This window comes from Chaetodon trifascialis, chromosome 22 (assembly GCF_039877785.1).
Source record: "Chaetodon trifascialis isolate fChaTrf1 chromosome 22, fChaTrf1.hap1, whole genome shotgun sequence".
Lineage (NCBI taxonomy): Eukaryota > Metazoa > Chordata > Actinopteri > Chaetodontiformes > Chaetodontidae > Chaetodon > Chaetodon trifascialis.
Window position 1 is genome coordinate 11,069,936 of NC_092077.1, and position 16,164 is coordinate 11,086,099.

A 16,164-nucleotide genomic window follows, 5' to 3' on the forward strand; every position below is an offset into this window, starting at 1 on the left:
CAAGAGGAGGTGTGCTGCCGATGCCAGTGAGAAGCGGTGCGTACCATTTTGCTTCGGCTTTGTGGATTGCTTTTCTAATCTGTCCCCATAAGTTCCCTAGCTCTGCAGAAGTGCATTAAAAAATTGCCGGAGTGAACCTTTAACCAGCATGTTTCAGCACAGAGCCTTCTGCAGGAGTTTTTTCCACCCAGAGACGAAGATAAAGACATGAGTGAACCTTTATCCTTTACTTTGCTTCAGCCCTCTGTCGACCCTCAAGGACCCCTGATGTCTCCTGGCCCATGCATCATCCACCATGCTGCAGCTGTCAGGTAAATGCTGTGCAGTAAGAAGGACTGTATTTCCCTCTGCAGTGAAGTAGAAGTAGCCTCATGAAGTGGCATGACATGAAAATAAAGTGAGTACTACCTGCTACTTGAGTAAATATATTTAGTTACGTTCCTCCACGGTGGATATACCCGTGAGAAAAAAGGGAAACTTTCAACTCATCCTCACAAAGGACACGTCACACCTGCTCCCCCCCACCGGGCTGTACTTACACCACTTTCGCCACGAGATGTCGCCATTGCACCGCGTCCCTCCACCCAGGTGAAGCCGCAAATTGGACACGTTGCGCGCGTCTTCCACGCTGTCACATCAGAGAACACCCGGGTCTGTTTCGATTGCCTGGTTTCTCACTCCACACAGCTTATCAAATTGTTATTACACAGCAGATGGGACGCGGTTCATTTATTTAATTCCATTCACCACAAAGAGCCATGGCGCTATGGTTTTACAAGAAGGGGAATCAATGGGCGCAGTAAAAATGGATTGAAGTTCAGGCAATTAAGAGTGCGCGGCGCAACGCCTGTGTGAGCATATTTTGATGACTTATTAATGTGCTCAAATAACCAAAGCCCTCTATTGTGGAAACTATCGATCCGATTGATCAGTAATAAACTTGATTGAATGGGTGGACTCTGCTGGACGACAGTGGCGCAATTAGGCGTTGATTTGGTGCGGGCGGGTTGAGGCGACTCAGAGCCTGGCATGCATATGTTTCATGTCGAGAGTGTGTGTGTCGGCGTGTGTGTGTGTGTCGGGCGGGCTGTGCTTCGTTTGGCTGCGGAGTCGTGCGCTGTCCCTTTCAGCACCGACGACCAGAGGAGCCGGAGAGGAGCGTGCGCGCGCGGCCGTGGAGCGGCGCGAGTGGACTTCACCTTTAAAGCGTTTATGCGCAAAGTGCGTAAAGCTCAGAGGGGACTGTGGCAAGAAATCAGGTGGGTTTTACCAACGTTATTGATCATGACTGACAGAATCCGCGTATGATAAATTCCTTTGCTCTCTCTCTCTCTCTCGCTCTCTCTCTCTCTCTCTCTCTCTCTCTCTCTCTCTCTCTGTATCTGAGGCTCATTCTTGGGTATTGACTTCATTACAGGCAGCTTCTCCTGTTGTCACCTCAAACAAGTGCGGGGTTAATGACTGCATTTTCACCAGTAAGATCAGCTCTTCTGGTCACGACGGATCACTTTTAAAACACACCCATCGGCTTCGTGTGTATATATATATTTTTCCATCTTCATGGCTTCGCCTTGCGGATGCTCTTATTGTCTTTAAATACGTTTGCTGTTGTGGAAAAAAAAAATCTCACTCCAGGAGAAGCGATATTTTTTTTTAGAGAGAAGGGAAAAAAAACTGCTGAGCTCCGCAAGGAAGTTGCCTGAGGCGGACAGGGACCCCAAGGAGTCCGCGGAGGAGGCTGGAGACGGCGCCTCTCACCCTTCGCTCGCTGTCGGATGGATTTGATTTCCTGAGGTATCTCATACACCATCATCTCATTTCTTTTCACCATTCTTTCCAAAAATGCTGTTGCCTCTTCTTCTTTTTTTGGTCGTTGTTCTGTGGGTGTTTTCCCTCTCACATTCCTCCATACTGATGGATTCTGGGCAGTTGCGTTCTTTATCATCTCAATTCCCCCTGTTTTATTGGCTTTACTCATCATTTTCATTTCACGTGGATTTATGGATAGTGCTTTGGTGAGTAGATGTCTCACCTGCGCATGGGAAGAGGTATGGGTCACTCAGTAACTCAATCTTGCGTGGGCACAGAGTATTAAGAAAGAATAAACAAGAGGCGTGAAGTCAGCTCCATAATTTGCTCTCGCTGTGGTGTTTCTCTGCTTTCACTGTGGATGGCACTGTCTTAATTAGGGTGCAATCAGAACACCACCGCTGCTGTGCAGAGGGAAGCCTATAGGGCTGCATAATGAGCATACACCCATAGACTTTGATCTCCCATAGTCTCAGTCCTGAACCTGTGCGCCGCGTTTCATCTCGAGACACATGGATTAATCACGTCAGGAGCATACGGTTTTTGGAAAAATGACGCGCGAGCTGTCTCTCTGGACTCTTAGCAATGTAAGCTGGGACTTTAATGTGCTTATCCGTTATGTGGAAACAGTCAGAATGTGGCTTAGAAAATGAGGCGACAGCATTTCCACTTCCACTTCCACAGGAAAATATCCTGGTTTTGGACACAGGTTTTTGATATAGTGCATGGATGCCATCTACAATGCTGGATATGTCTCATAAACCTATGCATTTCACTGAATATTTATTTATTTATTGCAGTAAGTAAGCCCATAACCCACTGAATTGTGTGTCTGTGCGTGTGTGGGAGAACATGGAGGATTATTTGAGTACCTCTCTGGCCCACAATCCTGTTAAAATAATAGAAAGAATGCAGCTGGAAAGCCAGCCTGAGAGTTGGTTGAAACTGGAGCAAGGGTAGAGACCAGGTAGAGAGAGAGGAAAGGAGGTGAGGAAGGAGGTGATGGAGAGGCAGAGGGAGTGACAGACTGCAGCTGCTGAATGGGATACTCCAAGAAACACCTAGTTGGGGGGGGGGTCTGAAAAGAGCAGCAAGCTCCCCAGACCCCAGGGAGTGGAGGAGGCCTGCAGAAGGAGGTGTGACAAAGGGGAGAGGGAGAGTATAAGAAAGAGGGTGAATAAGAATGGGAGAAAAGTGGAGGAGAAATAAAGAATGTGGGGGAGGTGGTGGAGGAGTGGAGAGCGGAGGCCAGGTGTGGAGAAGAGTGAAAGGAATGAAACTGAAAAGGAAATAAAAGCAGAGCGGAGCGAGAAGTGGGGAACTGCCACAGAGAGAGCCAGCCGTGGGCGCAAATTAAAAAGAGTGATGAGGCAGCCGCAGCCTCTCGGGGTTTTAGCCCTCTTCATCTTTGAGCCACCAGCCATCACGGCGCAGGAAAGCTCCTTCTTCCAGACATCTGCTGCGAGGGGGGGGGGGGGATATGTGGCTTTTGAGCCTTTGCAAAGCGAAGTGCAAGGACTCTCGTGGGTGCGTGCAGGAGGGGAGTGAGAGCCGAGATCAGGTTGTTAAGATCAGGCGTGTCGTACGTGAACGTACAGGCGAGCACCTGGCTGCTTTCCGCCTCCTCAGAAATGTGATAATCCTCAATAGACGTCAATGAGACATGAAGCTTTTAATCACCTCAGGGCCTCGGTTCAGTCAGGAAACCTTCGCACGTTGCCCTGATCTGTTGCCCCCCTTCAGACGTCTGCATGCGCATACAGCGTGAATCCATGTAACTGTTTTTGAATCATGAATGTGCTCCTCCTGGGTTAAAGACGTCCATTAGGGCAAGTCTGCGTGGTGGCTCCTGTTTGGAAAGATCCCATTTCTGCCAACTGTGGCTCCTATTAGACTGTAATTAGGCTTAATTGTTTAATTGTATTCAGTAAGTCTTAATAAAAGTGTACCCAGACCTTATGTGGACCCTTTCTGTGGCCAAGTGGAGTCTGAATCTCAGGAAAATGTGTTGACTAAACAATATTGACTGGCTAACCTACATAAAGCAAGGTTTTAAATCATGGCGAGGGCTTCTCTGTGTATGAGTGGCTTTGACCTAATTCCATTTAGAGTGGAGAAAAACTGATGAATTAATTGGGACAGAATCAAATTATAAATGGAGAGTGAGGGCCCGTGCTGTGATGAAAACTCTTAGTCCGAAACCTGTTAGGGGTTCTTGTGCTGGAAATTAGGCAGATCTGCTGAATATTTCGAGAATGTAAAGGTTTAATGATCCTTCGCTTGGACAGTCTGATCCCAAGCCAGCAGAAACAATACAGTTCAAACTTATCAGCAGGATGTCGTGAAGCTTGACACAGGCAGGGCTGCATTGACCTACTAGGGGGCGCTGGAGCAAAAATGCCTCTATAAAGACCCCCTGTCTTGTACAATATGAGAGAGGCATTAATATAGGTGCTGCCTTAAGGTGACCATCACTTTAGTTAAATGTGGTTTAGTGATTGTTACGATTATATTACCACAAACTATACAGAGTATAATAAGCCAATGGAGCTTCCAGGTTCAAAAAGTGAAGCCAATGAAGTGCCTTCTTTCTAGTGGCCACCAGGGGGCTCAGCTGGTTGCAAAAAGAAGCCAGATTGTATGTGAGCATATGGGAAAATGACCCTGCTTCTCACTCGATTCATTACCTCAGTAAACAGTGAATTATGGTCCCATTTAGAGTACAATAGATGATAAAACGGGGTGTACGTTAGGACGTGGCCACCTTGTGATTCACGTCACTACCACAGCGTGTAACTGGGCTCTCAGTCAGATCCAGTCGGGATAGAGGTGGATCAATGCATATACTCCCCAGCTCCGCCCTCCCACCCAAATATTGGTCATTACTGGCTCCAAAAAACCAAGATGGTGATGGCAATAACGCCAGATTTGAGGCCTTGAAACGGCAGTCCACAAACCAATGGCTAGCGAATGATATGTCCCAAAAAAGTCAAACTATTGTTTGAACATGAGGATGTCATTCATTAGTCTATTTGTGTTGAGAAGTTATTCTCTAAGGACAGATAAGCAATGGAGTGAACTACAAAGCTAATTAATAGGCTAAATTGTGTGGAAAAGGCCACCTCAATAGCTTGTGTGTATTGAGGTAAGCAGGACATCTATAATAAAAAGTCTTGTTTCGGAGCGATGGCCTGAATATGTAGAAATGATGTAATGAAATAAATGTCGACCAACAATCCTCAAATAGCACCGAACGGTGCTGAACTCAATGCAATATCTGGTGTAATTCTTCATTCATAGTTTAATTTCGAGGAGAATTACATCTTTATTAAGAGCTCAGCGCTAAGAGCTGTATATGCCTTACAAGCAATATCAACCACAGATTTTAGGAAAAATGTGAGGGGAAAATGTCCATTAGCCCACCTTCAGATACTTATTTATGGATCTCATTCTGAACAGCCTCCATCCACACATAAAAATCAGGGATTGTGGATCAGAGGAGGAAAATGAGAAAATAAATCCCCAGGGCCTCAGCTAATGAAAGCATATTAGCGCTTATATCTTGTAGGAAGCATCCAGTTTGTCAACTAATTTTCAGTTCTGGCCCAAAACCAACTGATAGCACTTTTCAATGATCTGACTGCTTCACGTGCAGCTCAGGGGGCGGAGCGTGACATAATTACCACCAGGGACGGAGGTGCCACCTCCCTGCAGAAGTGGGTGCAAGCAGATGTGGCACATCAGCATTTAACGCTGTTAATGCAAAGAAACATTCAACATTAAGTCTACCTGTTGTGATTTCATGCTCTGTGTGTGTGTGTGTGTGTGTGTGTGTGTGTGTGTGTGTGTGTGTGTGTGTGTGTGTGTGTGCACGCACAGCAGGATGTGCTGGATGTAATGTGTTCATTTAGCTGCAGCAGAAACAGCAGGTGTTTGAATGATGCATCTCACTTGCTCCGGGGCAGCACTCTCTGCCTTTTCACTGCTGTCTCTGTTTCTCTCACACTGCCTCACATGACTCCTCGTCTCCCTCCCTCCCTCCTCCTCCTCTCCTCTCCTCGCTCCGCTCTTCCTCCTCCCGCTCCTCCTCATCTCGGCTGCAGCAGGTAGTCCGCGCCTCCCCGCGAACAGCCCGAGGAGCTCGCCCAGGTTCTCTGCTGTCGTTTTAACAGCTGCTCCGCTCATCAATATGGCGAGATATGAATGTGCGTGCGTGTGTGTGGAGAGGTGATTACAAACTCACATACTTTGGGTGCTCGGTTATAGAATGGCTGTGCAAATTTCGACAGATCTGCTGGAAGGACTGCGCTCATGTTGAGTGTGCAGGCGAATGAGCATGTGTGTCTTTGTGACTTGTTTTTGGTATGCTCGGCTGCATTTTTTCGCCCTGACCGTCAGTGGTCTACACATGTTTGTCAGGTGGACCGTACATCCCTGCAGCAGCTCGGCGTTGTCCTCACACTGGGGCTTAGACATCCTCTCTCTGTCTCTTTTCAACAGGCTCCAATGAAGATGTGACTTGTGGATTACAGGCTCCGAACTTCCGAGCTTCTGCGTCGCCGCCACGTTTCTACTCTACCGCTGTCTTTATCACGCTTCTGGAATATGATTCGCTCATGGGGCTCGGCTAGCTCCACCCCTGGGGTCCTCTACCCCTCCATTTTTGACCAATAGGAAGGTGCTACTTTTTAATATTCCCAAAAATCCTCAGTTTTGGAATACCCATCTGAAAGCCCTCTTTAAAATCACCTTGGTTCCTGTTTGGTAATCATTCGCTGATCATGGAACCACAGTGGAACCCCACGTCCTACTCGCCGTCTCCCTCTGTCATCTTCCTGCTCATGGCTACTTCCTGCACTTGGCTCCTTCCTGTCACCTCCCCTCAGCGGATCCCAGTAGACCCCCAGGCGGCACCTGAGTATGCCCACTCCATCCGACTGGACGGGGACATCATCCTCGGCGGATTATTTCCCGTGCACTCGCGGGGGGACCGTGGCACGCCCTGCGGGGAGCTGAAAAAGGAAAAGGGAATCCACCGTTTGGAGGCCATGATGTTTGCCATCGACCTGATCAACAAGGACCCCGAGCTGCTGCCCAACATCACGCTGGGGGCCCGGATCTTGGATACCTGCTCCAGGGACACATACGCTCTGGAGCAGTCCCTGACTTTTGTGCAGGCCTTAATAGAGAGGGACGGCTCCGATGTCCGCTGTGCTAACGGAGACCCTCCAGTCTTCACCAAGCCGGATAAAATCGTAGGGGTGATTGGAGCTGCGGCCAGCTCGGTGTCCATCATGGTGGCCAACATTTTGCGCCTGTTTAAGGTAAGATTGAACTCCTCTCACCTCCTCCTTTCTCCTCTCTTTGTGTGAACATTTCTCTGTATGCCATTTCCACCCTTCCCCTCACTCATCATCGCCGGTGAGATAAAGTTCAATGATGACAACCAATTAAAATGCCGTCAGTCTTGCTGGAGTTTCCAACAGCGGCGGCAGTGCCACCTCTTCCTTCACTGACTAGGGGAGATCTTTATTCTTTTTCTTTTTTTTTCTTTTTTAAACCTGTGCGTTTGCCTTTTGAAGCCTTAAGTGTCATTTTATCCCTGTGTTCAGATGTGTGTGTGTGTGTGTGTGTGTGTGTGTGTGTGTGATGTGTGTGTGTGTGATGTGTCAAGATGTGTTAAGTGATGCTTGTGAGTAAGGACTTTGTGTGTGTGTGTGTGTGTGTGTGTGTGTGTGTGTGTGTGTGTGTGTGTGTCCCACAGCTTAGATCATTCCTGGCTTGTGGTTGAGCCAAATAAAAAATGGCTGCCAAACACGGGTATCAATTACTGCTGAAATCTGTCAACAGCCACTTCATTCACTGCTGCGTGTGTGTGTGTGTGTGTGTGTGTGTGTGTTTGACCCAACAGGACATCTCTTCTTGTTAGTGTGTTTTTTCGAGTACATGTGTGGGCCTAATTGAGCATCTTTTAAGAGTGCTCTTGCGCATGCATGCGACAGTGGTCCGTCTCTTTGTGCCGCTCATGCTTGTGTCCTTGCAGGTGCTCTCAGATCTGTGACGGCGAATACTCGTATCTCGCTGTGCGCGTCTGCACGAGTGTGCCTATGAGCGTGTGTGTTGCCGTTGTCATCATTAGCTGAACAGAGCTGATGGATATCTGTATGATTATGAAATATGAATCCAGTAATGACGCCCATGGCATTTCACATCCACATCTATCCTACACTCTGTCTCAGCAACTGTGTGTGTGTGTGTGTGTGTGTGTGTGTGTGTGTGTGTGTGTGTATGTGTGTGTATGTGTGCGTGTGAGCATAAGGAATCGTAAGTGTGCGTGCCTTTGAAGGAACTTGTTAACAACCAGCTCGTGCTTTGAATGGAAGATTTGCACATTAAACAAACAACAACAACAACTAAACATGATTTATGCCAGAGTCTGTCACAGCAACAGCACTCGAACAGAACGCCTTTCTGGCTCCACATCGGCTCGCTCTCATTTGCCTAATGCGATTTAGTGCAGTGTGTGTGCGCGTGTTTACATGTGTGTGTATTATATGTTCGAGTGGGAGTGAATCTTGTCCACCGATACATAACAGTATGTTTGGGTAAGTGATTGTTTTGGTGTGTGCGTGTGTGTGTGTGGGAGTCTTAAGTATTTAGTGAGCGTGTGTGTGTGTGTGTGTGTGTGTGTGATGATGTCAACCAGAGGCCTGTGGCGGTGGTATTATATGTCACAAGACTGTATCTTTCTCTGCATGGCTTAACATGAATAATGCAGCATGCATCACATTCTGAAAATAGTATGGAGGATGCACACACACACACACACACACACACACACACACACACACACACACACACACACACACACACACACACACACTGCAGTGAACATATATCTTTTTTAAATGGGCTAATCTGACAGTGCCAGTCACAGTGAGTCGCCCACTCAACACAAGGGGCCCAGAAAGCAAACATGGCACTGAGAGAGAGAGAGAGAGAGAGAGAGAGAGAGAGAGAGAGTGTGTGTGTGTGTGTGTGTGTGTGTGTGTGTGTGTGTCTTTTAATCTAGCTGCAGACAAAAGAGATTCAAACAACAGATTGTGTGAAAAACTCCACATCCAGCGTGCTCAGCCGCCGAGGGGACCGCACGCTGACAAACACAGAGAAATCAAGTCAAACAAAAGTTGCTGGTGTTTCTTTTGTTACTGGTTCCTCTTTTGAAGATTATCTTTAACCGGTTCAGCTCTGCGGGATGATACAGAGTGGAGAGAGGGGATGACATAAGATATAATAAGATGAAACTTTGTTAATCCTCGTGGGGAAACCAGGCAGTTGCAGCATTTCAAAGGAAATTCCCAAGAATTTAGCATATAAAAAGAACAAAAAGAGCAAATGGGGGTCATCTAAACACACTGAACTGGCAGTTTCAGCACATTAAAAGGGAATGCATTGATCATAGAAATAAAGAGTAGTTACGGTTTATTAAAGCATTTTCTTGGTTTTGACCACATTGGTTATGACAACATTATACTCACCAAAGCAACGCCTGAGGTCTGGGAATATTTGTTCAACAACAGAGTCTGAGAGGGCAAGAAATTAGGGATTATGTGTATGATCGGCCATGATACCAGTTAGGTTATCAAAACTAGGGGTCGCCAAATATATTTAAGGGGTCAGGAGGTAATTATAGCATTACCACTAGATGATTTTTACCTCTCTCCAAAAGGAAAATGAGGGGTTACAAGTCATATAGCTTGGCTTTGCACCCGAAATGTCAGAAATAACCCTCCATTGCCCCCAAAAAATGTGTGTACAGCAAGAAAAGTCTAGTCAAAATTAAGTATCAGTATTAGTAATACTGATCATGCTAATCATGACCCCAAAAAATAAAATATTGTTAAAAACTGTACTGTAAACCTTAATTAATCAATATTTCAGCATGTAAAGAATGTGTGGAACAACAGCTGGGCTGGTGTCTTGTGAATTCTCCAGCTCATACAAGGCTTTGTTTTCGATGTGCATTGTTCCTTCCTTGCATCTGTGGGGAAATGAATTAATGAGGATGCTATTGATGAGCGGAGAGGTGCTGCTCTGGGGTTTCTCAAATTGCACCTTAAGCATGGAAGGCACATATCTGGAGCCTGAGACATCCTCTCTGTCACTGACCTGAGCTCGCATCCAGTTTGCTGCTCCTCTCATGAAAACACTCATGCAGTGTTTTTTTTTTGTCCTCATGTTTTGTCTTTATGTTTTTCTGTGGCCATGCATCCTCAGACTGTAACTGCCTCATCCTTGGACATTGATTGTGTTTGAGCATGGTTGGTAATTACTGCGGCCTTATGGATTGGTGAACCTTAGACACTTTTGGTCAGCTCTCAGATCACATTGAAACAACGCTGCCAGAGCTTTCCCTGCTAATATCTGCCCCTTGAAAACCCAGTAACACTTCAACCACAAAGGTGGTTCGGTTAGGTTGGGGTTAACTATGGCTACCGTGACAAATTGTACTTCTTCGAAAGAGTGAGGAGGTGATAGCATCCTTCACATCGCTGCTATCGTTAATGGACTGTTAGCATGTGTGTGTGTGTATGTGGGTGTGTGTGTGGGGGGGCTTTGTCTGCTCTGTTACCAGGAAGCCCTCACTCATCACACAATGAAGAGAAAGACCCCGTTTATTCAGTGACACTCGCACGCTGTGTGCTGGACGCCCAAAATGAAATTCAATTCATAAATTGATAAGTGGAGGCTGTCCCCTGGTGAGAGCAAATTGAATGACTTTGCCTCAGGGAATTTAGGAAGCACCGCTGTTATGGACACACACACACATACTCGAATCTCAACCCTTCATTCAATCAGCGTCAGCTCTCTGCTTGAGGCTTTCAAACACACACGAACACAAACAACACACACACACGATTTGAGAAGACATCGTATTATCTGTGTCTCTGCTGGTGGGTTTTATGAAGTTGTGTGTTTCAAGGCCAAGGTCAGAAGCCTTTCCCACGCTCTGCCACACTGCCTCACACACAGCGCGTCCACTCGTGCACGAGCGGGTGTGCGCGGTGTTTGGGTGTGTGCCGTCACTCCAGGTGCATCTCGGTAAAGTATGCATATGTACTTGTGTGTCCTATGTATGTATGTATGTATGAGGAAGAATAGCTTGAGACGAGCCTTCCAATTGCTTCCATAACTCAGCTGCATCCTCCTTTCCTCTCTATCCGTCTGGGGAATTAACTGCTGCACGGTGTGATATCGCTGATATATTCATCTGCCTGTGTATTACCATCGCCATGATTGCTTTCCTGAGCATTGCTCTCGGTCTCTGTTGTTTGAGGTGGATTTTTTTGCACAACACGTTGCGTGACATGAGCATCCCCACTCCCAGGAGGCACCCGTGACACCAAAAGAATTTCTTTACAGAAGAAGATACATATATAAAAGTCCCTTTTCTGCATGCACGTGAAAATAAAATCACTCACTTTCTGCTGTTAAGCAAATTAACGAGAGCAAATGTTTGCTCACACCCTTGGATCGTACAGCAGGCGGGGGCTTTTGCGCACTTAAAAGCCTTAGTAGAACAATCTCCTTTTCAGGCACAGCAACACCCGTTGAATTACAAATCAATTTGGCGTTCAGCTTCACAAGGATGACAACAGCTGCATTAAAATGCAATTAACAGGAAACAGTCATTTTATTCAGATGCCAATTCAGACGCAATTCCTAACAGATTTGCTATTATTCTCAAGGTCAGGCAGAGTTTGGTCTGTAGTCCTAATCCTGCAGACTGTTTGATTAAATAATGACGGGCAAGACAGCCGAGAGGGGAAAGAGTGTGAAGGAGACATTGCGAGGAAAGGGGCAGGAGACAGACGGTCAGAAATAAAGACAGAAGGACAAACGTGCAGAAGAAAAAAAAAAGACACAGAGATGAAGACACACAGGGAAGATAAAAAGACAAAGTGAGCAGGGGAGACCGTGGCATCCTCTAGAGTGTAATGATGTGGTGTTGATTTCTTTCATGGAGGCATTATGCATTAAGAGGGTGATGATAATGAAGCCACAGAGCACGCTGCGCAGCAAGCAGGAAATCTCATTAGGACATGAGTGGGTCTCGGGTTTTGTGCCGATTTGATCATTCCTTGTTCTGCGTGCATTGCTTCACTCCCAATCCACCGAAATATCACGGTCGCTGCAGACGAGCAGGACGCGACCATCCAACCTCTACTAACGAAGGCAGACTTAATGACCAAGTGGTTAATGAAGAGAGACTTAATTGCCCTTCTAAATTTATATGTTACTTTCAATTGTTGAGTGTTGCGCGGAGATGATTCATTCACGAGGGCCGTATGTAACGCGCGAACTTGGGACTAAATTTGATTTGTTTGCAGCTGATTAGCGCAAATCCTTTGAACTGGGGCTTGGAAATGACAAGCAGGAAAGCTGGAGGAACAGTTTTTCCAGGTATTAAAGAGACTTGAAATGTTTCAATGTGAAGCCGAGCATTATTTTAAAAATAGTTTGTGATTTGTCAAACCGTTGCCTGGATGAGTCAGGTCAAGTCAATTTTATTTACACCTGTGCGGCTCAAAATTTGCATCAAAGGGCTTCGCAATCTGGACAGCACAGACATCCTCTATTCTTGCATTTTTAGGCCCTCGATTCAGATAAGGGAACGCCGAAAATTCACTGAAATGGGGAAAAATCCTTGAGAGAACCCTCTTCTGTGGCAGACAGACGTGCAATAGATGCACAAAAACAGCAATAACAGCAATTAATGTATTCTAAATTTACAACACAGACACGGAAATGCAATATTAAGAAATGCTGACTTTTTCATCTGATATGTTGAGCAGACTAAACCGTGAAGCTGGCGCTCTTTGTTCCACCTCACGCACACACGATCACAATCACAACATGTAAACACATATGTACGTATGCTCTCAGCGTTTGATGAAATACTGTAGGAAAGTAATTTAAAGTTTAATCAAGTTCTCTGATGAGGAGCAAGAGGCCATTAGCGACGTGTTTAACAAAACTGCTGACTGTGTACGTGTTGTGTGGATTTATTTGTGTCCACTTGACCATGAAAGAGTGTGTGTGTATGTGTGGGTGGGTGGAGGGGGTTTCCTGAAAGGTATTAATTGAACGTGTGTGTGAGAGAGATGGAAAGAGTAACAAGGATAGAGACTGTCTGTGAGCATTATCTGCATGTGCGTGGATGGAGAGGACCAGCGTGAAGAGCATTAAAGAGGAATGAGATGCTATCTCTCCTCTTCTTTTCATCAGGTTTGTGGCTGAATAGAAGCTCAGATAAGGGACAAGTGAAGCCATCACACACAGGCAACAGCTACACACATCAGCTGGAGCATGCAGACTGTTTTGACTTGTCATAGCAGGAATTGCACAGTTGCAATAAAAACATTATAGTGGCTCTGTCTTTTGCCGTGCCGTGCCTGGGGATGGGGATCAACTCTAGGTCTTATTTTGTTGCTCCACGCATCTTATTCTTTTGCATGCAAGGACACCCATGTGAACACCGCCTAACTTGCAAACTCCATAAAACCCTGTTGGGATCTGGGGTTCTGTGAGATCCCAGTGCTGATCTCCCAGCCAACACCCATTGTAATTTATGTGTGACGCTGAGCCAGTGAGTCAGCGTGCACAATACCAGGACTTGGCACTCTTACATGGAATGCATGTTATTAGTGGGACCAGTCACACCTCTGTTTCACATAACGACATGTCCGCTGTGAGGAAGTGCTACAGCAAGAACCCTAGAATGTAGATAATTAAAAATGTTTGTATGGATTGGTGCCATTTATTCTGTATGTTCGCTGTGTATCAGTGTTGATTAAAGGCTTAATCGTCATGCAAACAGTGTGCCTAATTCTACAAGAGGGCACCGTGGTTCAAACACTTGAATGAAACTCAGCTTGTCATTCCAACATGAATTTATGCTGTAACTTTGGTTCCCTGATGAAATGTTTTCAGCATGCATGATCACTCCATTTGCTTTGGAAGACAGTGTATGTGCACTGGAATGATGCAGCAGTAATGGATTCTCTCATTTTAAATAAATGAACTTGACAAGGAGAGTAAACGAGGTTGAGGGAGAACTCGCAGAATGGAAACTGGTTTTCAGAGCACAAAATGAGATATTTGTTAATTTACGAACCAAACGTAATGCCTTCTCTTAAGTAAGAAGTTGCTGTCATGTGAATAAAAAAATCTGTATTTAAGTCATGTTTGAGTGTAGATTATGTCAGGGAAGTGAAATGTGGGTGGGAACGAAAGCCTGGACTCCCTCGTTATATAAAAAAACTGTCATTTTAATTAAAAGATTTTATGTTATTTGTTGCAGTAGTCACACCTCATATTGCTGTCTTGGGTCTCTCTTCCTCGGTGTTCTTTGAGTTGCCTCAAATGGGCGAAACAGCGCCCCCCTAGGTTGTAACTGCTGTTAATGTCAGTCAGCCTGTGTGGCCAAAGGCGATATGGCACCTTCACAGTTTAGATAATTGTCTCGAATGTACTGACGAGCAGTCCAGGTAAAGGTGAACGAAATAATAAAATATGAAACGTTTAGATTCACGTGTCATGCCACGGCGGAACTATAAGTGGACAAGTCTCCAGAAAAGGAACTCTGAAGGGCAATGTTATTGTGAAACCTGTCCTACAAATATTGGAAAGTTATCAACATAGTCTAAATGTAGCTAGCTAACGTTAACAGGGAGGTTTGACGTTAGCTAACGGTTGTCCCGGCGTTGCTAATCATCGCTAGCTAGCTAACTTTGCGAGTGTGTTCCTGTTTAGACCAGTTAGGCTAGCTGGCAGCGATAAAGTTGGCTAATTAGAGAGGAACAAACAAAATGACTGTAACAGCAGCAAGTGCGGTACCGTTGGACATTTCTGAATAATGGATATTAACCACTTCGTCTCCGTGAAAGAAAGGCGAATGGACTTGGACGTCAAATATCGTAGGTTAAAAAAACTACACTCTCTTTCTGGCTGTCTTTCAGTTAACGCTATCTGTGAGTCTCTTTCTAGCTGGTTTCTTTCATGGTTGTTACATGTCTCTATGTGTCTGTCTGTGTGTGTTTAGCTAACTCCTTGCTGTGTCGGTAATTTGTTGACGTTGTGGAGGTCATGCGTGTACTGGCGCTGCCGTGTTGTAGGTTTACTCGCAGCCGTCTACACATTCACAGAGCCTGCGGGCCTTTGGACGCTTTGTAATTTCTCAGGTTTTGCTTTTATAGGTTGTACAGTCACCTGCTGATGCCCGATTTGTGCCTGTGAGAAGTCCTTAATTTTAGTTTTGTGTTTAATCTGTGCTATAGAAAGACGTATTATCTTACCAGAATGAGAGAAGAGTGTGTAAGTCTTTCACTAATATTTACCTGCATCGCAGTTAGGCTGGGAAAAAAACAGAAAAGAAATTTTGATATAACAATTTTGAGCTTAATCGGCCAGACATGCCAAATCATATCTGCTTGAAGATTTGCTGCTTTTCTCTGTGTGATATCATTGCAGACTGAATATCTTTGCGTTTTAGTCGCACAAAACACTTTTTTTTTTTTTTCCAGAAACTATTTCATAGACTGACCTGGTTAATCAGTTCATCTAAAAAATAATCTGTACTGTAGGTAATACAAATAATCTCGAGTTGCACGTCTTTTTCAGAGGATAAACTAACTAATACTGTGTATATTTATGTATGTTAAGAAGGTGCATAAGAAACACACAGTTTTTCTGATGTGTGTGTGTGTGCCTCGCTTCTCTTTGATGTGAACATAGCTGTCAAAATATTGTCCCAAAGTTTACTCATTGTATTTCGGTTTGTTGTTTCCCACCACAATGGAGCACTGCTAATTTGTAAACTCTCTCAGCAAAATGACCCTTAATCCTACTTTATACCTCATTTCATCGATGACCTGTCTGACTCCGCTTTTGAACCACATCACTGATAAAATGAGCGCTTGTTGTGCTGCTCATTGCGCTGTGACCCCTGAAAAACAACAGCTGACCCCAGTCTGGCCCCTGTGGTTTAGTGGTGACCTGGTGAGAGCTGTGCATAGCTGACAGGTGTGTGAAGGCCTGTTTACGTGCGTTTTATTGTAAGTTTTTTTAAATTCCATTTTAGCATTGGACAATGACAATGACCACCGGCCAGCATCTCAAAACACAAACTGGTGATTGAGTCACGAGTCTGTGTGTTACATCTTACAAAACTATTTGGGTCATCTTTCAGTCCTGTTAGAATAGCCTCAACAGGCACACACACAGACACATATGCACACACATACACAAGGGATTATGCAGCTATACAGGTGTGAAATTCGGTGGCAGCCTGAA

The 16,164-nt window shown here is 45.3% G+C and overlaps 1 protein-coding gene across 10 annotated transcripts in view; it reads left to right on the forward strand.

Annotated features, from left to right (window-relative positions):
* Positions 1-1,100: 1,100 nt before the first annotated feature.
* Positions 1,101-16,164, forward strand: part of grm8a (glutamate receptor, metabotropic 8a) — a 541,588-nt gene continuing 526,524 nt past the window's right edge. For 5 of the 10 annotated variants that reach the window (XR_011603508.1, XR_011603507.1, XM_070991754.1 and 2 more), the window contains exons 1-2: positions 1,129-1,259; positions 6,310-7,133. Coding sequence is in view for 8 of the 10 variants with exons in the window: in XM_070991754.1 (XP_070847855.1) it covers positions 6,591-7,133 (543 nt within the window). In the remaining 2 variants the exon portion in view is untranslated. Of the gene's footprint in view, positions 1,260-1,378; positions 1,795-6,309; positions 7,134-16,164 lie in introns of those variants that run through there. The other 5 variants (XM_070991750.1, XM_070991756.1, XM_070991757.1 and 2 more) reach the window with 5 other exon arrangements.